Source organism: Plectrocnemia conspersa, unplaced genomic scaffold, assembly GCF_051122295.1.
Source record: "Plectrocnemia conspersa isolate PC_06_02 unplaced genomic scaffold, ASM5112229v1 ptg000013l, whole genome shotgun sequence".
Lineage (NCBI taxonomy): Eukaryota > Metazoa > Arthropoda > Insecta > Trichoptera > Polycentropodidae > Plectrocnemia > Plectrocnemia conspersa.
The window spans coordinates 10,426,589-10,454,344 of NW_028277177.1; the positions used below are offsets into that span (position 1 = coordinate 10,426,589).

General features: G+C 29.7%; 1 protein-coding gene across 2 annotated transcripts in view; it reads right to left on the minus strand.

Annotated features, from left to right (window-relative positions):
- Positions 1–27,756, minus strand: part of Cbp53E (Calbindin 53E) — a 129,283-nt gene that overhangs the window by 24,224 nt on the left and 77,303 nt on the right. For both annotated transcript variants that reach the window (XM_088201734.1, XM_088201733.1), the window contains exon 5: positions 27,454–27,539. In XM_088201734.1, coding sequence (XP_088057860.1) covers positions 27,454–27,539 — 86 coding nt within the window. The remainder of the gene's footprint in view (positions 1–27,453; positions 27,540–27,756) is intronic.

The window sequence follows — 27,756 nt, forward strand, 5'->3', positions numbered from 1 at the left end:
AATTTAAAATCGGATTCTAATGCACAACTATATGTATATAATATAAAAATATCCAAACCGTTATATTTAATAAATTATTAATTAAAACCACGTTTTTGGGTCACGCCAGAAAAACGACAATAAATGACATGTAGTGGGACTGCAAGTATGCATATAATTTATTAGTAATGCCAGTAAAAATAAGCAACAAAATCACAGATAAAAAAGATCAAATTAAAACAAAATTAGGCTGCCTTTACGTATTTTGCTTGGGTCTAATAACATGTCCAGGTACTAGCAGTGTTTAAGGTTCATAATTATTTATTAAAAATCTTTTTTTTTTCAATGAATACATATTGATCATCTTTTTCTGAGCATGATTCTAAAGGTTGAATTGGAATCATTGTGTCAAGAACTTCAGAAACAGCTAGGCGAATTCCATGACTGATACATAATTGATGTTACATAAGTGATACATAATTATGAATGAGTATGTGTGAGTAATGCGGTGATGCCAACTTAATAATGGAGTATAACCCTATTTTATCGATTTCTGATGCCAGTACATGTACACGTGCATATTTATATAAGCCAATTCGCATTTTGTTGATAAAAAGGCAATCCAGAAAGTTTCGGGACTATATTTTTTAAAATCGACAATTGCCTGAGATCCCGGGATTGAATAGAGATAATATTTAATTTTACAAATTGAAGAATTTTCCCAAATGTTCTGTTTGTTACTTATTACTTACGACATCTTTTTGCTTGTTCATAATGCTCATAATGCCGTAACATTATTTTAATGATAGCTTCTATTTATAAGCGGTTAATAAATAAAAATATATACATATTCATATACAACATTAATAAAAAGAAGGAAGGTATGTTGGGACTCAATTTACATGCTTGCCTCGGGGCTCGAAAGCATTAGCTCACAAAATAGATACATTGCCATTTATTATTTTTATCACGTATTCTGGACTTTTTTTTACCTTTGTTGAACCAAAGTAATAAATTATTTAGTTCTACCAGGAAAAATAATAAGGTATATTTATGCTCAACTTTAATCCAAGTGAAAGTAAAAAAGTCTACATTCATATTTCAATTTGTTACCCGTCTTGGGTGCTACATTTTCGCCATTCACCCCGGTGAAAAACTCTCTTTTAAGCAGCGTGCGCCAACACTTTGTTGCGACTTTTATTTATTGCAACGAAGATGTTGAGCACGAAACAACGCCAACGCTTGGATACGGGCTTATGCGGAAGGTTTATCGCGGGAATTAAAGCTCCCTGGGGTGTTGGCTACCCGTAAAACCACGCTCTCGCCGAGACCAATTATTATTGTTAACCTCCCGCGAAAGATAAGTGCGCTAGTTCAATTTAGAGGACCCGCGGCGACCGTTATAATTAACAATCGATCCGATATGAGATAAGAACTAACGTATTTTAGAGAGGAAACGTAACGCACTGGGTGCTTTGCGGTTTCCTAAAATAGTCATTTGGGAAGCCATAGAGTGATAGGGACAAATATATACCCAAAGGTTGTAAATGGTTACATATACTCAGGCCTGCCGAGAGAGGGGGAGAGGGGACAGATTCCCTTGAGGGGCCCGACTCTAGAATGCAAGAATATGTTCATAAGCAAAGTAAAAACCGACCTCAAATAACGAATCTGTACCAAGCTAGTTGTTTGAGATGTATGTACTGACAGTGGCGTAGCGAAGAGGGGGGGGGTCTGGACCCTCCCCTTGGCGGCATTTTATGTTAATTAAACATAAATTATAAAAATTATCTTGCCCTTTTTCTTCAGAAAACCCTCCCTTGACAAAATCTAGGCTACGCTACTGTGTACTAATGTATTTCAGGTATAAGTTCCTTTAACCTTTCTTTATACAGACAAGAAATCAAAGGAGCGGAACATTGCCTTCAAAAGCACACACTTTCTAAGAAGTACTTCAACAGTAAACATTATTATTTAAAGCGGCTCTGTTTGTGTTAAAATTTGTTTGCAAATTATTGTTGACTTGATTGCTTTTTGAACGAAATATTAGACATAAGAGGAAATATTTAACGAAAATAAATTAGTAGCATTAAATTTAGGTATTTGATCTGAATTTTCAGATCGAATTTGACAACTAAATTTAATGCAGAAAAATAAATAAATATTACATTCAGTTTCATGTGGTTATTCCTAAAAGAAAATCTTAAAAAAACAGTCTCGAATCTATTCCGAAAATATTTTTTAAAGTATATCATTTCGTCTGCAGCCCATTTTTTTTAAATTTTGCAACACTGAGGATATAGAATTTATGTAGTAAAAAACTTTAACATCAATGTGAGGAGGGGTTGTAATTTTATATATAAATTAATAAACTGGCTAAGATATGTTCCACCTTGAAAAATGCTGAAATCACGTTCCTGATCAAAAAGTATGTAGAATAATAAATAAAAAAATTAACTAAGAATTTTAATTTTAACGCCCTCGCTTGCTGATCAGTAATTCGCACAGCATTATGTTATGCATATTTTATAAAATTAAAAAAGTTTAACGACAAATAATAATTATTAAGCAATATTACAGACAGTAGAATAAATTAATATCTGAGCTAAAGAGATCTCGTCTAAGAAGAAGGAAAAAGAGGCTAAGAAACCTCATACCTCAAATAAAATTAAGGATAGCTGTAAAATGTTGGAAACAGTGCAAAATTTTATGATAAAGCACCATTTGAGTAAAGCTAAAGAGCCATGAATCAATTCAATGACAATGCAATGTCACATTTTCGCCAAATCCCAAAAGAAAGCAGAAGCAAGTATCACTGGATAGCTTTCTAGTTAAAGTTCCACGAGAAGAAAAACATTTCATTGAGCTCATTCAGATATTATTAATTAAAAAAATCAATTATTTCAAAATAAATTTAAGTAATAAAAAATATACGTGTATTTTGTATTAATATTTTTTTATGAATATTTTTGGGTTTTGGGACGGATCAACTTGAGTATTCATTACTACTTATAAGATAATTTGCTTTATTATGCTAGTGTTTTAAAATACGAACACATAAACATCCTAAATAAATTATGCTCGTAAACCAAGATTTCACTGTTTTGGATTATTAAAATGAAATTACGTCAAATCGCAAAGATTCCTAAAAATTTTCAGTCGAACATATGTGACTAATATTGCATAACTCTTCACAAGACATTTTTTAGCACATACTTTTAACCGGTGTTTTGATATAATGTATAAATAATTCTTAGCTTTTTTTATGATTACTTTTTAAAGTTTTTAGGAACCCTGGTGTTGTATCTGTGCATCTAAGATTCAAACATACAGAATCTTTATGGTAAGCCAGAGAGGGGAATTGTGGATAATTACTACGTAAAACATTGAGTCTTACTAAACTTGTATAGGACAGATTATTTGCAATATGATTTAAAGCAGAAGGTTGCACACTATAATTTAAAATTGTGAATGTAGTACAGAAGGTTATCATAGGTTTTAATTAATGATCCGGGATTTTTAATACCAGTATTACCGAGAGAAAAATAGTCATTATCGGTATTAGCGGTATTGACATAATTAGTATTATTTTAACTATTAAATAATCCAAGTACTGGCATAAGATTCTTTCTAACGTGGGAATATATGTATTGGATTCAGAAGAGGCTGAGGCAAGTGATACATCTGAAATATTTCTATGAACTGTATTAGTTCACTAAAAAAAGTAAGACATAGCTCGATTTTAATTCTTCATCAAGGCGGCACAGATTTTTGTTAAAGGTTTACTTGACTACATCGAAAAAATGAGATTTAAATATGACGATTTAATAGCTTTAATTTTTTTTACTATGAATCTAAAATAGCAAACGAGAAAATTGAGATTCTCAAAAGCAAAATAAAAATTGCTAGTTCATATTATACGTGTTCTCCTAATAACCAAGTTCTTTTCTCTCCCAGGACAATAAAATATCAGCGACACATCTCTTTCTTGAAATCAATTAACGCAGAAACAAGATCTATTGTGAATGACACAAATAACGAAAGAATATGTGTGCTTTTAAATGCGATACAAGATGTATTCACTAGAAACCGTTCTTTGATAATTAAAAAACCCGAAACGAGAGTGCATCATATTATCAAATATTATATTATAATATTTAATAGTAATAATAGAGATTTTTATTTTGCTTGAAATCATCCAAATTGATTAAGAAGTAGATTATTTTTTTTTTTAATATATAGATAGAATTTTCGTAAGGAACTTCTACTAGAACTACTCCATTATATTCAACGGAGCTTATGTTGAATTGACACAGACAAAATTTTCACCTTGAATTGTCAAGAGCTTAATTCGATCTTAGAGATGACTTGAAATCTGCTAGCACAGTAATAAAAATATAATAATACGCACAACAATTTTCTTTTTATATATTTTCTCGAATTTTTAAGATTGGTATTACGCATTTATTATATTGTTTTATTATTTTGCTATGTATTAAAACTGTCGCGCTCTTCTGCAAACATGATAGCACGACTTCCCAGAAATACTTAAAAAACCGCCATTTTGAAAATCAGACGTTCTTCTCCGAACCACTCTAAATACAGCTGTTCGAGTCAAATAAAAAAGATAAGAGACAAACTAACCGTTATAAATAATAAAATGAACTACATATAAATTTTCTGCTAAATGTATTATAATTATTTATTATTTATTTATTTATTAAAATTATAACCATCGTGACCTGACAGGCAAACCCAATGCGTCACGATAGTCAAAAGTACTAATACATCATAATACATACAAATATAAACAAGACAAAACAACAGACACAAATCACCTCAACAGGTGTGCATTGTCCCATACGAACTGAACCAAAACTCCATATGTGCAAGAGAAAATGTCAATATTACTATGGACAGAATTGAGCAGATAAATAGCCTTGGCCAGAGAAGAGTTGGCAAGTGCTCCAGTTCTAGACTTAACAGGCAAGAATAGTGGACGCGACCGAGAACTATGACCACCTTCAGGAGCCCACATTTGAAGCTGCTCGAGCACTGAAGGATTGTCTACGATGCCCTTGAGCAATTTCCAGAAGTGTTTAATTACATAAACACTTCTGCGAGTCGACAAAGAAACGTATCCCAGGGCTCCCAAAATAAAAGCACTGGGAAACAAGAACGGATAATACCCGTATTCCTTCAAGTATAAATATCGAAGAAATTTACGTTGCACTTTTTCCAGCTTCAATTCATTACATTGATTCATTACGCCTGGGATCCAAATGATGGAGCTAGTTTCTAGTATGCTGCGGACTAGAGTATCATAAAGAGTGCGCAATACTAAAGTATTCCTGAAGTAACGCGCATTTCTCAAGATAAAACCGAGCATTTTTAAGGATTTGCTATGAGTCTCTGCAATGTGCTGGCTAAATTTCCAACGTTCTTCGAAAGTCACTCCTAAATCTTTTGTTGAAGAAAACCTTTCCAGAAAATATCCGCCTAGATGGTATAAATATTTTGCCGGCGTTAATGACCTAGAAAATGAAATTGTGTGACATTTCTTTACACTGAAAGGCAATTGGTTATAGCAAGCCCATTTCCATATAGAGTTGAGATCCTCCTGTAGGTCCTTGAGGTACTCCAGTAGGGGTCTTATATCGTTCTGAAAAGAAGTTATTATACTTGACGAATTGATATCTATTGGTCAAGTAATTTGAGAATAGATTTATGAGATCTTCAGAAAACCCGAAATTAGATAACTTTTTTACAAGTAAAGCATGGTTAACTTTATCAAATGCTTTTTCAAAATCTGTGTATACGACGTCCACTTGTACACCAGAGTCCAATGATTTTGAAACATAGTTAGACAAAACCATTAGATTAGTGACAGTGGATCGAGATATACGGAAACCATGTTGTTGGTCGAGAAACATACACCTGCAATGATTAAAAATGTATTTATGCAAAACAATTTCAAATAATTTTGCAGGTGATGAGATCAAAGCAATTGGCCTGTAATTGTCAATCTGAGATTTGGGACCCTTTTTATGAATCGGAGTGACTTTTGAACATTTCCACAATTCTGGAAAACAAGAGGATCTCAAAATTAAATTAAATATAAATTTTAGAGGCTGTAAAATACAGTATATACAGTACAGTATAATGTATTATTCATAGCAATTAAAAAAATACAATATACCAAATTTGTATTAAAAAAACAATAAACTAAACGTAATAAATAATAAAATCGACTCAAGTAATAAAACCTATTACAGTAATAGATTTTTTTATGAATGCGAATATTCTAAAATATATTTAGATGAATAATAAAATTGTGGCAAAGCAAAAGGATTTAATTTATATGAATTTTACAAAAAAATATCATAAAACTAAATTGATTATTAAATTTGTAGGCTTAAACGTATGCATTTAAAAACATACATAGATACAATTTATTTTTCTTAGATTAATGCATCATATCGTATCATTTTAAAGAGGAAGAGAAATCCTCACAATAAATTAGATTCTACAAATTAAACTGTAGCGAAAGTACATAAGAATCTAATAAAGAACGCATTTTTTTAAGTAAACTTTCACATAAGTTACAATTGACCAAAATCAGACGTTTTATAATTTTTTAATTTCTTGTAATTTATTAAATGCGTTCATGTTAAAAAGTAATGTGAGCAGTCAAAGGCAAATGTGAGAAGGTTGGATTGTCGGCCGGCGAAAAAATATTTTGCACACCGGCCGATCAAAGTTTTGATTTTGTTAGTTGCTTTTTGATAAACTGGATCTCTTGACTCAGGTTCACAACTACTGCTATGTTGTAGTGTGGCTAATATATTTTCTGTGACATTAAATTTATAGTTTTCCTTCATTATTTCTGACTATACTTTTAGCGTGGTCCTTGCGCCGTTGCACAAATGTGTATTGTTAATGCAACCGTAACTGTTTTCTTTGTTATAATTATCAGCGCTATTCATTCAATTGGTTAGTTTGTTAATAGAGAAAATTCACATGCTCCATTTATTTCACAAACTCTTTGTTCAGTGCTGCCAAATCGTTGGATTTTAGTCACCACAAAGGAATATATTTCGTAGTGCTTATTTTTATTTTTGTAACAATGTTATGTAAAAAATAAATATATGTAATTAATTTTTTATGATTAACAATTCACAGAACTATATAAAAAACACTCAATCATTGTTATTATAAAAAAGTAAAATTAATGCATATATGATAATGATAAAAATTTTTTGATGTACAAAAATGTAGAATGATCATTATTTGTACTCTATAACGGAAATTAAAACCTTTAGGTGGATCTGTGTTCTAATTTGTTGTAATTATCTTCGCAATTTATTCGACAAGTTAATTCGTTAATGGAGGAATTTTACGTGCGCCATTTATTTCTGAAACTTTTTGTTTGCGTATAACTCTTTGTTCACATTCTAAGGAATAAATTAGATTACACAACGTAGTAGCGTAGTGTATTTTTCATTTACTTTATCTTTTGAACAATGTTATGTAGACACATGACATATTTAATGTCTTTCATTTTTACATTTTCAGAAAAAAATTTTAACAGCCTTCATATAATATTTCTTATATATTAGGTAATTACAAAATAAATCACTTTTAAATGTTTATTTGTATTTTAATAATTCTTTCATCTCTCGGTCATTTTTTTAATTCCATTAGCATAAAATGTTAAAAGCTTTGAGGCTTCAAGAATAAGATCCCTCACAGTTTATTTGGTGCTGCTTGTGCATATGTAGTATTGTAGTTGGTTTGCACGGGCGCTGAAATATTTCTTTGTGTAGCATAGAATTTTTTTTCTTGATATAGACTACATCCCTTATGATTTGCGGGGTGGTTGAATTTACAGAGTGCACATGTTGCTTCGGTGGTTCTGTCCTTAGTGCAGATTGTTGTCAAATGATCACCTCAGCATTTGACACAGCGTAAGCTATGGTTGCAGAAACCTTTAGTGTGATTGTATCTTTGACATCTTGTATTTCTCATTTTCTGTACTGTGGTTCGAAAGTTATTTTTGTGTTTAATATTCTTTTATATTTTTGATATTTTTCTTCTGTGGATTTTCCGTTATATTGTTTTTCTCGATGCTGTTTCCCATTCCTCTTGAAGGCTCGACTTATTCTCTAGAATAGTTTCATGTTTTTGTGTAAGATCATATTAAAATGTTCTTGTTGTTCTCATATATTTACAGTAAAGCACCTTGGTAAAATTATACAGTTTATTTTAATTCGTCGTAGAAAGTTCACGGATGGTCACTGTATATGGCATGCGTGCTACTTTTCTTCCCATATTCAATTTAACTTAGGGCGTTACCCAGGGGCGTCAGCCTTACGTGTTTTCATAAAATTACCCCCTTCGACGTTTATTGCGACACGCAAACTTTGGTCATCACAACCTTAAGTCCCACATAGTTTCATTGCACGAGGCTCTATACTTAAGATTTTTTGTCGCTTAATAATTCAAAAACTCAAAGGCAAATTTCACCTAAACGCGATTTACGAAGTTGAACTAACGAAAACTCATTATCAAGTTCCCATTCATTATGGCTGACCCAAAGTTTTCAGCCATGTAATTTCCAGCCGAAGACGTTAAAGAAAGCAGATGTTCGCAGTTTAAGTTTGTGTTTTAGTACGACCGTTCGATATCGAGTTAAGGCGTAGTAATTGTGCAACATTGGCACAAAACGAAATTTGTGAACCACGTGAAAAGCAATCATCAATAAAGGGTTCACGTGATGTTTTGATAGTGGCTGACGTAGGTCGTCCCAAAATAACGGTAGCCAAACCTGCACAATGGCTCAATTGTAATGCTTAGCATATAATTTAAAAGGTCACGAGACGCAAAAGGTTTGATTATACAAATACTAAAAAAAGTATAACTAAGCACAATTATTGTTGATGGTTTATATAATATATTACAAGGGCTTCATTAAATAACAAGCAAACCTGCGTTTTATTTTATTATCTTTTCCTTGAACTTTTTTCGAACTTTGGATAATAAAGCGAAAACTTATACTTACTTTTCTCTGTATAAGTAAATGAAACAAATACGTTTGATCGATCAATCAAGTGTTGGGAGGTTCAAAATAAATCCAACATATTGGGGTCTATATTCTACATGAAAAAATATAACTACGTATTGATTTAAATAATATTATTCTAAAATATTCATTAATTCAATCCAGTAAGCGCTTTCACGGAAATACGCCGAGAGTTTGCTGAACAATTTTCGTTGAAAATACATTAGGGTGTTTGAGTAAGTGGATAAACAAAGATCTTATGAGAAAAATTCATATAGAAAAATATGCTCTGTTTTTATTTTACCATGATACATTTGCTTCCCAGGGGTTTGAATCTAATTTGGATACACTATCGAGTTGATATTCAAAATTTAATTATATCGAATATTATGTTTCGCTAAAAGGTAAACATATACCTGAGTGGCCTAAAATTTATGATCGAGAGAAAGGTAAATAATTTAAACGTCTTCTCGTAAGCGATAGGTTGCGTGTATTTCGCAATTGATTTATAAATTATATACGTGTATTGTGGGAGAAAATTTATCGAAACATAATTAATTAATTTACGAAATAACCGCTTGAGATGTTTATGTAATTAGTTAAAATAAAACGTATACATAAATAATATGCATTAGCGATAATTATTGTAACAAAAGTTTTTTTTTCCCATTTCCATTAGTGTCTTTTATACGTCTTATTCGTACTCAATTTTTCCAGGGCTAAGCCAACCGTTAATCTAACGTATGTTATTAATTACTTTACTTTTTTCCTTTGTGATAAAATAATAATATATATTGTGTTACATAAAGTATACGTAAACGCACGATATATTACAAGACACAATAAAAAATAATTATGGTTTTACGACAGCCTTTTTTGTATTTTTAAAATTTACAACTTTTACTTCTGAAACGGATTTCATTTTAGATTGTCGTTCGCTTTAATTTACACGATAAGGTTTGCTTTGTTCAAAAGTTTGATTTTTAAATTCTAGTGATGATTCTCAAAACAAAACTTTATCTTAATTAACGTTCCTGATATGAGTATGTATGTAGATATTTTAATACTCTCTAAAGAAACTCATATATTATAGCGAACAGCTTATTAAACTTACGCAAACGGCTTGCAACTGAGCTTACTTATAATAACCGCACATGGGATATGATAATTTTATAATTAAAAGTATTATAAACTTGAAGTACAACAAGCAAATACTATCCTTAACTGCAAAATATATTTAAATCTTATTTCTAATACTTTTAAACTATATTTAAATTAATTGATATTATATAATATATGATATGAAGCTTTAAAAATATTTTAGTAATCGATTAGTAATCAATTGTAAATTGGCGTAAAGTTTGTTAAATTTACAGAATGGTCAAAAAATGTTGTTCATTGAAATAAAGCAATAACAAAATATTTTAAATTAAGTGCTTTTTAATATGTATTTAATAAACTACTTTATTTCGCTAGTTTTATTTGAGAGCTGCGAGATTTTAATAAGCTTACTTGTATTTTTATTTATAGACTATTCTTGTGTATGCCATATTTAACATTTTTATATTTGTTAGGCAATGTTTTTTTAAACAACCAATTAATTTTCATCCAATAATGTCTGTTTTATTTCGTTGTTTGTTTGGAAAACAGTAAGGAGCTCTAAAAAAACCGTTCAAGGATGCTTATTTAAATATAATTTTAAAATTCAGTAAGCTCGGTTTTATTTTAGGCATACTAATAATTTTCTATGGTTCATCTACTATATTTTTTCTGCAATTTGATATTTAAAGTTGTTAAATTTAAGCATACTGACTAAATGAAAATATAATCGTCAATCAAAAATCTGTATAAATAGGTTTATATATAACAAATGGTATTTCTATATATATATATATATATATATATATATATATATATATATATATATATATATATATATATATATATATATATATATATATATATATATATATATATATATATATATATATATATATATATATATATATATATATATAATAATTGGATGCTCAAAACAAGTCGAACTAGAGGCATTTAATGACCTCAAGAATGCTGCTGAGCGGATATGATTAAAGTTCAATATCAGGCGCGTATTGTGCGATACTTTCCCTTTCGCTCACTCGTGTGTTAAGTGACGAGAAGAGCGAGAGAGAAGGACGTGCATAACATGCGTTCCGCACGCCCACTTCTTTTCATTTAAATTAAAAAAAAAAATTTTTAGGGAATAATTATTCGTGGAAAACATGGGTATATATCAGACGCGTATGGTGAGATACTTTTTCTTTCGCTCGCTCGCGTGTTAAGTGACGAGTGTGAGTGAGAGATAAGAGCGTGCGTTCCGCAAAGGAAAAGTATCTCATTGTACGCGCCAATATGGAGAAGATATACCCATCACAGAAACAGAAATACATCAAGACCACATGCAAGCCTGTGAGAAAATCATATGGAAAATGATTCCAAGATCAACGTCAGTGATAAATTCTGCAAATCGATGCTTCTTTGCACTTTATGAACTTTTTAGATCTAGCATGCTAAGAAGCACTAAATAAAACTATATAAAACTTTGATAAGGCAACTGCTGATAGTGCTAAAAATATTTTGGAGGCAATCAAGGCGCAACTAGGGTTATAGAGCTTAGAATAAGCAGAAGAATACTGCATAAAAACACAATCGTCAATTACATAGTAAAGAAAATAAATCATAGTTAAAAATTTAAATCAACCAGAATAAAACAGTCAAATATATTTGCAAAACGTACAAAACGTTTAATACATATATTTACACCTGGGATCCAAGCTTAAATTTAATTAATTTTAAATTTCGCTCTAAAGAGCTTGCTGCAATTGCGACCCTTAAACAAATATTTAATAGAAAGCGCACGGCAATCAAAAAAAAATAAAATCTTAATACACAAAAAATTAATCAGATTTGTCTGGTGTGGAGCAGCAAGTAATTGCAAGTAATGCAAAATAATGCAATAAAATAATATTTAATACACCTTTTTATACTAATTCTAAATAGCCTTATAGTAATAGCCATTAGCGTACCAATTAATGTACCATTATAAACAATTGGCATGCTTTTTATATAATAATGTTTATAAAATAATTGTTTTAAAAAAAATAAAAGAAGTCTTATTGACATCAAAGATCATAGCATTTATTTATTTTGTGATCCTAGAAACGTCAAATGACTTTCAAATGTGAAATAAAAATCTTAGAGACAATAATAGCGCTATCATTCAAATAACAGATGATAGATCTGCTATACAACAAAAATATTATAGAAAATGTGTAGGACACCCAAGACTACACAATGACCACAAACTTGTAAAAGCCATTAATAACCCATATCCTAGTTGTATGTGAGTCAATACTCACACTAGACCTTGCATCAATTGCCATTATTCTTATTTAACATAACATATAACATTTTAAGGGTGTGTTTCCAAAGGTTCTCAATTATCCTCGCAAGTGTTTCGTCAGAGCTTTTTCGAACGGTCGATATAAAATATGTTGCAATGCAACAGAAGAGAATCAACACAGTACGATTGCCAGAACAGACAAGAAATACATCGATATGTATTCGAACGATTGTCACTCAACACACAGGCGTTTATCTCGCTGCAAAGTCACACCATTTGGATTTAAAAGGTTTATGTTATTGTATGTATTCATCGGATCAAATCTGTTTAAGAGGAATATATAATATATATTATATACATTCTCCCAAAATTTTACATTTTCAAGAGTGCTGAAGACTTCGCATCATCCTTAAATTAATAAATAGTAAAATAAACATTTTTTTAAAAAAGAGGCTTAATTAATATATTAAATTTACATTATGCTTAAGCCAAGTACACGAGCAACAAAAACCTTTTCAGGGATCAATACCTGCCTACTAACTAAAAGCTAATAAAGCCATTACCTTATAGTACAATTTTAAGCACGACTTTTAACACGGTTGATCGCATCCCAAATGGTTTTGGGCCTGACCGCAATTTATCGCTTCCATGGGTATACTTATTGATGAGTTTCGGTCATATCTACACAGTTGCACCGAAACAAAAATACACGAATCGATTGGTCCCTCATTATTTGGCCATTTGAGCGTTAGACTTTAAGGGCTCGTTATCTAACGTCGCATCGTCGGGTTAAGAGTCGAAGCAGGAGCGGAGCGTGGGTGTTGTATAATAAAATTTATTTATTACTTTTGAAACAGCGGTATACGTAATCCGAGAGTGTTCCGCTGTGCTGCATTCGCCGTTTGCAAGTGTCGGATCTGGAAAGCATTACCGTTGTTTGTTCACAGCAAACATTACCTAGACGAGACTGGAGCTGAACGACCCGGAAGTTTCAAGCGGAAGAGGGAAATGCCGGTTAGGGGTGGCTTTGGTATTATTTACTGTGACTTTGGGATAGAAGAGCCATTTGCTCCGAATGCTTATGTTAGTTCCAATTAGATTGACCCTTATTTACAATGTAACTATTAAATGTGTTTGGAATATATTATCATATAATCTAAAGTATCCCTATTTTATTTTATTGGTTACAAAATAAGGAATATTTAGCAACATTACTGATTGCAATATGGTTAATGTGACATGGCAGTCCACTTGGTTTATAGTAATGACAGTATGAACAGTGCATTTACATTCAGGATAAAGAAGGAAGCCATCTGTATTCCTTGATGAAATGATACCGTTGAGCTATCAACATTTCTTCGCGCATTGTAGAACAGGCAAGCTACATCAAGAAATGCTGTGTTAAAAAGTGTTGTTCTACTTTTATATATTAAAATGTATACTTTTAAACCGATTCATAAATATTTTTTTTATTATCTTACATAATTAATAGTTGAACTACCGAAGTTTTTCCAGCTTTTTTAAAATATTTATAAAAGATAAGCAAGTGAGCGTGAAAAAAAATATTTAAAGAAAATCCATTAATAAACGGATCGCTGATTCAATAAAAACCAATTGACGATAAGTACTTCCGAGATATTTCAATATAAACCGCCTTTGATAAAAAGAGAAGATTTTGATAAACGTGTAATTTAAGCTATGATAATCATTGAAGTGATTCGTTTTTTATTGGTTATATACGAGGCGTAATAATAAAATACGGTGAATTAAATGAGCTTAGATCAAATTTGAAGTATTCTTAATCAAATTACTCTCCTTGTCTAGCAATGCACTTATCCCATCGTTTATTTTATGATTGGAAGCATTTCTGGAAGGCTTCTTTCGGAAGTGGCTTCAGTTGGTTCGTCGTAGCCTTTTCAATGTCGGGAATGGTAGTAAAACGTTTTCCTTTTAGCACAGTTTTATTTGTATTTTTGGGAAGAGCCAGAAGTTGCATGGTGTAAGGCTGACGTGGACAGGCAAAAACATTTTTTAAGCCAAAAATTCGCGGTTCAGAAGCGTGGTATAACATGGCGCGTTGTCGTGATGAAGGAGTCTGGTCTCTTTCTCCGTATATCGTTTCGCAAGCGTTGCAGTACGCCCTTTGGAGTTTACAGTAGTTTTTCTAAGAACCAAATCTAATCGCACTATACCCTCACTATCGAAAAAAACAATTAGCATGAAGTTGAGGTTCGACTTTGACTGACGTGCCTTCTTAGGATTAAGAGAGCCACTCGTTTTCCATTGGAAACCCTGAATTTTCATCTCAGGGGCATAACCATACACCCAAATTTCATCTCCAGTTATAATTTTGACCATGAAGTCCGGATCTGCATCAAGGCGATACTTCAATCCCGTGGAAACTGACACAAGATTTTCCTTCTGTTCGTTAGTCAAAAGTCTGGGGAAAAAAATCGCAATCACTCGGTTAACATGCTTTGCATGGACCCGTACGAGATGTTCAGTTTTACGGTAAGCTCTAGAATAGTCAATCGCCTGTTTGAACGAACTATTTTTGTAACTTTTTGCACGATTTCGTCTGTTTTTGAGGTCTTCAACCGCTCTTTTCCGCTTTTAAATCGCTCATACCACTTGTAAATAGTCTTTATAGTCACCACATTATCGCCATACACTGATTTTAACATTTCATGGGCTTCTTAGTATATTTTTGCATCTTAAAATAAAATTTTATGTTAACACATTGTTCGAAATCCATGATTTTGAACAAGTCACAACTTGTTCAAACTTGACACTGACTATTTCAACGGATCCGGCTATCGGAATTATTACTTCAAATGAATGTAGCGTTAGCAGTTGCTGCTATAAAAATTCATTCATCGTATTTTTTTTATCACACCTCGTATATAAGTATGTTCTGAAATAATATTTATTTTCGATTTATTTTATTCACAGAAAATGCAGAGGTAAATCGAAGAATAAAATAATACACTAAAACAGATGCAAATGAAAACTAATAACATTTTGAAATAATTGATAATAAATACATTGGTAAACATATTTATTATAAAGTGTAAACCATCGCCATTCGGATTTCTGATCCATTTTCGATGCATCAAGTCCCAATTTGGAAGAATGTAAATAAAATAATTTCGACCAATTTTTTTGAAACTGATAAAAGACACAAAAAGGTTTAGGTTCTGCCAAAAATATAATTATTCAAAATTAGGTCAAATTTAATATAGAACTAATGTTATTATTAGACATTAAAACAAAGTGGAATACACTTATAAAAATGATTGAGCGATTTTTAACCCTACAGAAGTGCAAAAAAGGTTTTAATCGATAATTAGAGAAATTATGGAACGAAGAAAATATTTATATTTTAAAGTAAATATTAGATGCATTAAAACCGATAGAAACCGCTATTAAAGCTTTAAGTAGAAGAGATACCAATATCTTACAAGCTGAAGTAATCATTATTTTTTAATTAAAAAGATTTCCGCAATAAATAAATGTTTCACGAACTAAAATTTAAAATCGAAGTAAGAAGAAATTCAAGATTATTATTTTTAACACAAATTTTAAATGACTCAAAATTGCAAATCAAATAATACATTAAATTTTAAAAATTGCACCAAAGGTAAGAGAAACAATAATATCCTTTAACCGTAATTACAAATGATAGCACAATTAACGAAATTCTTGTAGATTCAGATAATGATATTGAATATTAGGAATTAAATAGCTGTTGAAGCACAACGAAAAAATAATGTACGTGGAAATATTTTTAGTTTTAAAAACTAATTATAAGTTTACGAATCTACAGGAGAGCGAACACCCATTTTACAAAAATTGTTCGCTTCTCTGTTGACCATAAAACCGGCATCAGTTGAAACAGAGAGAGTTTTTTCAATTGCTGTACAAAATCGAGAAACAAGCTATCAGATGTAAATTTTAACATTTTGCTATTTTTAAAATGCTACTTTAAATACAATACAGATTTACAGATTTTGATTCTAGACTGTTGTTTCACTATTTATTTATTAGTTGTTGATTGTGTTTACCCAGTTGTAATGCTATGTCATATTGCAATGGAAGATTTAAAATAAAATTAATAAAGTAATAAAACAGCTATAACGACGCTTGTAATTTTACATATAAAAGCTATTTGTATCAAAGAATTTGTGTTAAGAAACCATTTTAATTCAATTGTATAATACAGACGCGAAGACAGGATTAGTAACTTACACATTGTAAGATTTAATTTAAACTAACATACGGAGATTGCATACTCGGTAGTTCTGTCAACGTTAGTGATAATGTATAGCTAGCAATTTATTGCCACCAACACGTTTAGATTAGACTATGTTAGGTTAAGCCACATAGTAATTAAATAGTACTGTGCAACGGGATTAATTCGTTTATTTTAAAATATGTATTTGTAAATGATCACTTAATTTAAATTTATCAAAATATACTTAAACTATATGCTTGTATAATATAAACCTAATTCTAATACAGAAATAGTAAGCATATGAAAAAGAACATAATTAGATTAAAGCAGATAAAACATTATCACACCAAAATATAATTTTTAATCGTAAACTTTGATGCCAATGAATATTTTTTGATTTTTATTTTTATATGATTCGATATCAATTTAATCGGAATTATTCAGAAATTAGTTATGTATAAGACAATGAGTACGGCTAAAATAATATTATACTGAGGTGCAAGTTTATATCATATAATCTCTAGACTAATACACAAAAATATGTAAATAGTTTTACTGAGTAAAATATGAAAACATATTTGTGCTACAGGATTAGAAAAAATGAATATAATATAGCATTGATCCTTCATTTGTAGTCAACTATACATAGCTCCTGATTCCACCCGGGGTTAACTTATTCTTCTACGCAAAAATCTATCGATCGGCTGTTACATAAAATAAAGGTACATTGTTTTTATATTTTTACATAAAAATATACCGAAACTGGTGAAATATAATACAATTTAACGAGTGCCATAGGAGTCGTATATGTAAATTTGCCCTCACTTATAACGACGAAATTGTATCATACGCAAATAAGGGCGCACGTTTTAACATTTCAACTAAGCGTAACGACTTTATTAGGGTGCGTTCGGATTTTTTTCTTTCGCTCATGTAATCTCGCAAAAACTGGGTAATATTTCAAAATCTTCATATTGAAACGTAACAAGATTTATACGGCACTCGTCGGGCATATTACGGTCGACTCGCGCGCTTTACATCAATTTCGAATTTATTCCTCACCTGCACGAGACGAAGAAAAACGTGAAAATTTAACGTGACGTAAATCAAACCGAGTCTGATTTATTATCAGCGCGGACGTGGAAAAGCAGTAATGATGAAAAAACAAACGAGTCGTCCTTTTCTATCTGCATTGCGGCTGCATACGGAGGGGGAGGTTTTGTTAGGGGTGGTGGTGGTGTAAAAAGGTGTCACCAGCATTCGGTGGAGATTTTATCATTAAGCATCCCGAATCCCAGATAGTCGCTCGATCACGTATCTACTCCCCGCTCGGAGAAAAGTTGGAAATTTAAAAATCGAACCGACGTGAAAAGTTTTCAGAATATATTGACCAAGTTAAATCGTTTTAAAATTTTATGGTTTAAATTTATTAGTCTTTTGAATCTTTTTTAAAAATATTTTTCTAAAATATTTTTATTAGCAATTTTTTTAGAATATGCAGTTTAATTAAATTGTACCATTTCATATCTATACCATATTCAACATAATTATAATTGATTGTACAAGATAAAAGAATTTTTTTTTGCCGCAAAAATAATAAATATTTTTTTTGTATATAACGAAAAAAATTTTTGCGGCAAAAAAAAATTAATATATAAGCAATGTCTATTATATTTTGTTAAATATCAGCAAAATTTATAGTATTTCTTAATTTATTTTTGAGTATCACATAATACTCAAAAATATTTTTAATAATTTCTATAATAAGATACTGATATTCTATTATTTAGTTGACTTTTTCGCTAAAACTATCATTTAATTTTTTACAAAAAGTTCGAAATATCATTTTATAATTTTTTTACATCGTAGTTATAAAGTATATTCGATTTAATTATTTACGGCTTATTGTGACTTTTGTCATTAAATATGTATGTAATATAAACATTATGGATAATTTCATACTTTAACCCCCATTAAAATTTGTTATTCATGGTATAATTTTGAATTTAAATAAGTTAAAATAAATTTAATCTTAAAAATAATAAGTAGCGATTCTTATCTTCAAAATTTAAGGCAAAAAAATATATTGTAGCACAGTCTATTGTTTAATTTTTACATTACTACCACAAGAAATGTTGTTATGCAAAATATATTAACATAAAATACCTGGATTTAAATTCCATATAAATTTAAGGATTCATTCATTTTCTATCGTGTCTGCGAGTTCTGAATTAGTGCTTATTATATAATTGATATTTTGATCGATTATCACAAATTATGTTTGATATATTTTAGATCGTACATAAATTCTCTAATAATGAGCTTATAGAGAATATTATATATGTACGTATAAAAAAATCATTAATATCTTATTATTATTATTATTTTATTAATTTATTTAGCTTAATAGATAATCTTTACATCTAACAAATTTAGTAAACATATATAAAAAATATATAAAAAATACATAACAGAAAGAAAAAATAAAAATATACAATAATAAAGACTTAATATTATAATTTATTTCTATATGTACGAAGGTGTTTTTTATTCCATTTATGAAACCCGTTATATTTTTGCTGTTTCGGATTTCTCTTAGAAGACTATTATATAAATCAAAACCTCCGTACATAATTCCCCTAGCCGTACTCGTTTTCTTATACTTAATTATCTTTAAATTTTCTCTATTTCTAGTATTATATTTATGTACATCTTTATTTCTTATTAAATACTTATTAAAATATTCTGGTAACATATTATTTTCTAACTTATATATAAATACTAAAACATTCATACTCAATATTTCTTGAACATTCAACCATTCTAATCTATCAATCATACTTTTACAATTAGTTCATCTATTTTTATTTAAGATTACTCTCATTGCCCTATTTTGTAATTTTTGCAACATTTGTTTGTCTAATTTATTTAACATATTTAATAGTGTTGCACAATAATTAAAATGGGGCAATATTATACTATTGTAAATTTTTTTTTTGTATTTATACTTAATATATTTCTTAATCTAGATAATAAACCTATTTTTCTACTAATTTTTTTTAATATGTAATTACAATGTTCTTTAAAATTTAATTTTGTATCAACAATTACTCCTAAATATTTTATATTATCCACTATTTATATACTAGAGTTATTTATTACTATTTTGGTACTATTATCTAACACATTTTTATAATTAATAAGCATACATTTAGTTTTATTCTCATTTAATTTAAGTACACTATTCTTTAACCATATTTCTAATATACTTAATTCATTATTTAAATTATTTACAGTTTCTTTAATGTTATCACCTATGCAATACATTAATGTGTCATCCGCAAATAGATGAATTTTACATTTTTTCACGTTATTAACTATATCATTAATATACAAAACAAATAACAATGGTCCCAATTTAGACCCTTGTGGTACTCCATAAGACACTAATTTCTCTTCAGAATATACATTATTTATTTTAACTTTTTGTTTTCTTTTATATAAGTAATTATTAAACCATCTTAAAACTATATCACTTATACCTATACTCTCCAATTTCTTTAACATTATTTTTATGTCTATTGTTTCGAAGGCTCTCTTGAAATCCAAGAAAACTGCTCCAATGATTTTGTTTGTATCCTTAGCCAACAGCCAATCATTTATCACTACTTGTAATGCAGTTTCAGTGGAATGCTTTTCTCTGAATCCCGATTGTTGTTCAAATATTATGTTTTGAGAAGTAATAAATTCCTTTAATTGTTTGATTACTACTTCTTCTATTATTTTTTCTATACACGGTAGTATGTTGATTGGTCTCATTTCTTCAACTTTTTTACTATTTTTTATTTTAGGTATAGGTACAATAGTAGCAATCTTTAAATTTTCAGGCATTTCTCCTAAGGAGAGTGCTTTATTTATTAAATAATTTAATTTAGTTCCTATTATTTCCCATGTTTCTTTAATTATATTTATATCTAGTTCATCAGTACTAGTTCCTTTTTTAAATTTACATATTATGTTATGAATTTCATCTAATGATACTGATTTAAATTTACTAAATTTTACAATTATTGCTTTATTATTATATTGTACTAAATTACTAATCCTTGGTATTGAATTCACAATTTCTTCTATGCTCTCAATGTAATATGTATTCATTTTTTCTGCTATTATATAAGGATCTTGATATATATTTCCATTAATTTCCATTTTTATTATGTCGTTTTTCTGAGTTGGATTAATTAATTGTTGTATTGATTTCCAATTATAAGCAATTATTATGAGAAAAAGTTACTTTAAGCCTAAAACTATTCATGTAAAAAATCAACGTTAAAAATATCGCAAAAAATATATTTACGTATAGTTTATACTAAGCAATAAGGTAACGTTTATTTTACCTCTCCATGTTTTTCATATCTTATTTATATAAGTGATAAAACATTAAGCTTAGTCAAAAATCAATTTGCCAATCGTATAAGCCACACACGTTTCATTACTCTCTGACCCAAAGCTAAAAAATTGTCACATCAAAAGACGCATCTCCTGTGAAAGGGAAAAGGATCGGGGTTTATGACTTATAAAAAAACTCCAATAATCCTACCATAATGACACGAAATTCAAAGATATCCCTGTATATTCCAACCCTACGACCTTCACATGTGCCAATGATATACATTCGTTTCAGCCTTTCGGACCCTGATCTTTTTTACCAAACACAAATACGCCCGAGCGAAAAAAAACTCTTCATAGCACATCTTCGAAGAAAAGTAGTCTCCATTTTCCTTTGTGTATTCCCGAGGGGATGTTTGACAGGAAGTATGCCGGATTCACCGTTGTTAATACGAATAGTTCGGTACACAGGGAATACGCTGAAAGCGAGCCATATTCTTATGGGCATTTTTAACGTGTGGATTGTAACGGAATATACTGATAAATATTTATATATAAATAATCAACATTACTTTCACATAATACTAATCTCATTGCAGTTAGCATAATATGCATGCACAATAGAAACTAAAATTATTTTAGCTGTATAATTATTGTGATTTTTTAATTTATATACACATATAATTATCTGCAACTTATCTATTAAAACAAATTTACCGATAAAATAAATTGAAGGATCGTCTGCAGGCAATATATTTATACGAAGTGAAATTGATTAAAGTTTAATAAATAGAGTTCCATCAAATTAAATGTTTTTTGTGTTTGTGCGTCCCGACAATGAAAGTGAAAATAACACAATTGTCAAGGGAAAGGTCGCATCCAAATGACAAAATCTACAAGAAAGGAGAAGACGCTTAATTAAATTACTAAGCAATTTTCAGTTGAGGAAAGGAATTTCTCTATTTCAGACTTAGAATTGCCATATATTTATATATGTTATACAAGTGATTTACTAAGTAGTCACGTTTCTAAAAATCAATTATTAAAAAAATATTTATTTCATTAACAATATTTAAAGTAAGTGTATCGCGTTGGAACTTTTAGTTTTACATTTGGATGCTTTATTGTGGTACAATAATGCAGTGGCAATATGTCAATCCTCACACATCTAGGCTTTGTATTCATAAAAAGGACATGTATCAAAAAAGTAATATGGGTTATTGAACTATAATACAAATCTACTAAAACCAGCAAGCTGAATAAATAAACTGATTTCACTGTATGTGCTATGTATATTTATATGCAATTAAAAATTCACTTTTTCAGTTAAAAAATATTTAAATCAGAAAGATTGATTTATTTATTCTAAATATTTATCTGCAACATGAAAGGCATTATTAGCTAAATGAGTTACAACCGTGTAAACACAATCAACAACTACAAGTAGGTAATGCGGCAACAGTCTAAAATCAGTGAAATATATTTTAAATTAAAAAATATTATAACAACTCGCAATCAATATTGTTTTTATGTACGACATATCGATCGAAAAAATATTTATATAATAATAACTAAAATCGAACTAAGGTCTTCAAAATGATATTAATTAATTTATGAAATTATACTCTATCGTGTTGATAATATGTTTAAATTATTTTCAGCTAAATTTCATGAAATTTAAAAAAAATAATGGAAGAAAATATCACAATAATTAAAAATAAATTAATATATCAGTACTTTTAATGACAAAAAAAAGCAGCTTTTATTTTAGATAAACTACATATAAATGGGGCACCATTTAAATGGTTTGTATCTTTTTACAAGTGCATAGTCTGAACGAAACGGTTTAATGAATATGATTCTAACAAATCAAAACCAAGAACTAGAAGAAAACAAAAGACAACTGACTAAGAAGAACAGATGTTGCTTCAAGAATCCCTTAAAAATCGTCGAAAAATGTCCTCAAAGGTGACTGCTGAGGTCTCTGCAAGCGAAAGACCATCCATTTTTTCGCGAACGGTGAGAATAAGGCTCAACGATATGAGAATCAGAAGTTGTCAAGTCCGACAAAAATCATGGTTTTTAGAAATAAATAAAACTCGAAGGTTAGAGTGGACCCGAAAACAAATTGGTCAATGAAAAATTTCTAAAGCAATAATTTTTTAAAATTATCAAACTTTTTTAAACATTTTTTTTTAAGTTTTTGTGACCCTTGGTGTAGTACATGATCGTCAAAGAGTCAGAGAAGAATATCTAGCAGATTGTGTAGTACCCAAAGTCAAATATAGTGGCGGAAGCGTTATGGTCTGGTGTTGCATGGCAGCAGCAGAGGTAAAAAACGTGTACACTTGTAAGGGTAGTATGAATAGTGACATTTCTATTTATATATATATATATATATGTTAGAATCAACTTTAATGGATTCCTATTAAAAAGTATTTTTAAACACAGACCACGCTAACACTTAATTCCAGCAAAAAAGCGCTTCGTATCATACTTCCCTAAGATTTGGGTTTGATTTGCGTCAAAGGGTTTGACGCTTTTAGAATGACCCAACAGTCACCAGACATATAGAGCATTTATGGACAAAATTGAAAAAGGAAATGTTGCGTAACACAACTGCAAATCCAAAATTGATCTGCGAGAAAAATTGCAGATGGAATGGAGAATGTTTCTGTCCAAAAAGGGTTGCAGCTATAATTAAAACTAATGATGGGCCTACTAAATGTTAAAAATAAGCTTTAAATAAACTCTTTTTTTCACAATTTTCAAAGATATAACACATTTATTGGGGTGCCTCATTATTATGATCAAACCTGTATATTTTATTAACATATTTATATATAAAAGGAAATACATAAGAGCAATATTATACTCAAATTATATTAACTGCAAAAATAACATTCTATAAAAGTAGACAAAAATGATAAAATAAAACTGAGCTATTTATTTATCAACCCTTAATTATTTAATTTAATAATTTAGCTGTATTTATTATTACTAATAGTATAATTAAATCGAAAAAATACTTAAACACGAATCTGTATCTATGAAGTTAATAAATTGCATTTTTTTGTAAAATATAATAGTGTTCAAAAGCATTCATTGCAATACACTTTAGTTGAAATTATAAGAACGAAAAGTCATCATTAGTTTATAAAGCACTAAATATATTACTGCCTTTCACAAAAACACACATATTCCAGTTAGGCTTTTACAAACTTTAAAAACAACATAAGACACATGCTATCAAACATAACAGCAAGATTCATATGAATAATATTTAGTATAACATATATGTGTTATTTCTATATAAAACTAATGTAGGTCACAGCTCAAAAATGTTAAGAAGCACTGTCTTAGTAAATCAGTTTGTAATTAGACTCTTTCAATTAAGTAAGAGTACGATACTTTTTTTTATATAAAGTATATATTATATGTAGGTTATATACCAAAATCTTTTAAGTCGAATGAGCTTTTGCTCTGATCATTTGTCTCTGTGTCCATATGTATTATACATATAAGTATATAAAGATTCATTGTTCATTGTAAGCTTTCATTGAAATTGTACGTAGTACGTTTCTAGCAAAATTGTACAACTTATAGATTGTTTTACGTTGCTTTCAGCTGCAATCTTACAGACAATCGCAGCATTCGTAGAATTGTTTGGCTTTATATTCTGAAGTTCTACGTTTGATAACGATTGTTTGCGCTTCCCTTTTATATATGATTCATATTAGTATAAATATATAACATAAAACTCACGGTTTTATATCGAAAAATATCACTATTGTAACCTCTGTCTATTAATAATATAGTGACATGATAAACCCCTTGAGGATCTATTTTTAAATATGCTGCGATATTGTTAATCAGGATAAATCTGCAAAAGGCTTATATTAGTACTCTCGAAATTCAAGAAATACAGCTTCAAAAACTTTTAATTATATATTAAGTTAAATCTACCTAAAATAATTACAAAAGAATAAGCTACGAATCTATCTGTATAAGCATACTTTATACTCTTTCATAATATGTTTTTGCTGTAATAAATATTCAAATCTGTAACGGGTCCATACAATGAGTTATGCTAACTCATGCGGAATCATGTAATATTCAATAAAAAATCAGGAGATGAATCATTTGCATAGTGACCGGAAGGAAACGAGCAACGAAGCGCGAGCTTTGCTTTGTGAACACAATGAGCTTTTTAGCGACGGTCGAAATCATTTTCATATATTGTAGTATAGTGAAAGAGCGAATCGTTAAAACGTAAAAGCGACCGTTAGAACGTAGAAACTTTGTTATAAATTTTCCTGTTCGCGAAATTTTAAAATATAAAATGTTCAACGTTCTTCCTTTATTTGATTTGGAGAGGTCACGGATTTTTCCGCTTCTCGCCAAATAGAAAGTAAAAAAGCATCGCCTTACTGTTGTTATTTTTTGTAACCTTTCTTTGAACGTACGATAAGTAGAAAATTAGATTAGGAGTCTGCTTTTAATAAGAATAAAAAAAATATGGATCAGAATATGATCCTTTTATAATATATGTAAAGATAAAAGTATCGCGTGCTATTTAATAGTATTAGCTTAAAGCTACTCTAGTGTTTACACAGAAGTTCAGTGAGCTTTCTTGCCAAATAAAAAAATATGAAAGCATCGTCTCGGATGCTGCTGTTGTTGTTGTTTATGCATAACTTTTCTCGCATCCAAAGCGAATGTGACGTAAAAAAGAGAAAATTTAAATATTCTTAATAGCTCCACACGCAATTAATCAATATCAGTTTTAAGTTATATCGTCGAGTTTTATACACAGTGTACAAGCGTTCGACAAAGTTTGTCATGAAGGACTGAACTTTAAACTTAGAAAATTGCTTCTTAAGTTATATATAACTTACTGTTCATACTCGAGTAAAATTTCAAAGATCAATACTTCAGAATGAAATACGAAGACGCAAATGTTATTTAAGTTACAGTGAGTATATACTAGAGTACAAAATACCACACTATACATGATTTTTTTATTTTATTTTCAATATACTACTAACTGAACAGTGGGGTAACTCACACAAGTGAGCTAGAAATATCTTAAATTAACGTTAACAAATATATTGCTATGTAACTCGATATTACATATAAAAAACGATACGATAAAATCATAGCTGAATTAGTTGAAAGCTATATTTTAGAAAAAAAACAGATACATATGTAGATGTGCGGAATTTAACACCACGATCGAGATAAATCCGCCAAGCTATTGACAAAACGCTGTCTTCGACGAGCAAAAGCTTCGAAGAAGCTTAAATTTCGCCTTCGCAGACATTGCAATACTAAAGCGTCATGTCTCATTGGTACCCAAAGGAAAGCTGAGATGACTTAAGCAGACTTAACTCCCGGTCTTATTTGCTTCATTAAGCTAAGCACATAATGCATAGTTTTTGCATACAATAATATTTGACCAAAAAGTGTATTTTTTAAGAATTAATTAGCGCCTGTGGAAAAATGACAAACACCAAAGAAAAATATTATTAAAAAACATTCTTATTTTTTAATGGATTCATTGCACACTCGTCTATCGCAAAATTCATATAATTCAGACTGAAAATATTGCGTTCTTTCGCTACAAAAAAGATGAATGTGAATGGTACTTGTCATACAAGCTTGATATATATCAAACCTGGATAGAAAAATATATCTACGCATAGATGAAAAAATAAGCATCAATCGAAAAATAACAAGATATTGAACGGTTTGTTTTTACAGTAGATGTGCAGGTGATATTGCTCGCATCTGTATCTAACGTTTTTTTTATCTTTATTATAATTCAAACTATGTATTCAAAGCTTATTTAATCTTAAAACTTTGAGAAAAGTGAATTAAAGTAACATGTAACTAACGGTTAAATAATATAGTATTAATTTAAAATAAATAATAAATTCAATGACAGTCATTGAGAAAGTCCACAGCTGCATAATACATATTAGTAATTTATGGAATTTTATATTAGAAAAATTGTTTTTGGTACTTGGTCAGTATATTAAATGCATATTACTTTTGTAGTAAGTATCATAAGTTTGAGCGCAAGGTAATCAACAACTATCGACAAAGCTATTCCTAAGCAAAATTAAATAAGTGTGTGGCATTTTACATAAGTTTGCCAAATTTATTTTTATTTTTAGAGCATTACCTATATATTTTAAATTCGGTCTATAAATCAGTATAAATGGGTTATGGGTGTAATTCAATTAAAATTTCCACATTGCGTTGAGGTTTTAATCTCATCAAAGCATCAATTTACCATAACCAATATATTCAACACAAACGCAAAAAATCCGAGATAATATTCTATTATATATACATATATATTATATATATGTTTTATTGAATAAAATATCAAGACCTTACCTCTGGACTTATGTCAGTAACGTTGGCACTAGACACGAATTCTCTCAGGAACCCGTCCAATTCAGTCCCTTCGATGTAGCCGTTGCCTATAAAATACAAACATAATTTATATAAAGCATATATCTACATATATTTATGCAGTAGTGAATTCAGAATGATTGGCAAGTCGAGCTAAAACGCAAATGTTTATTAGTTAATAGAAACTGAACGGAATTAATTCACAAACAGCCTGGCGTACAATATTGCTCAAAATTCGCAAGTCAAATTGTGAATGATCTGAATGAAATTAATTTGTTATAATGA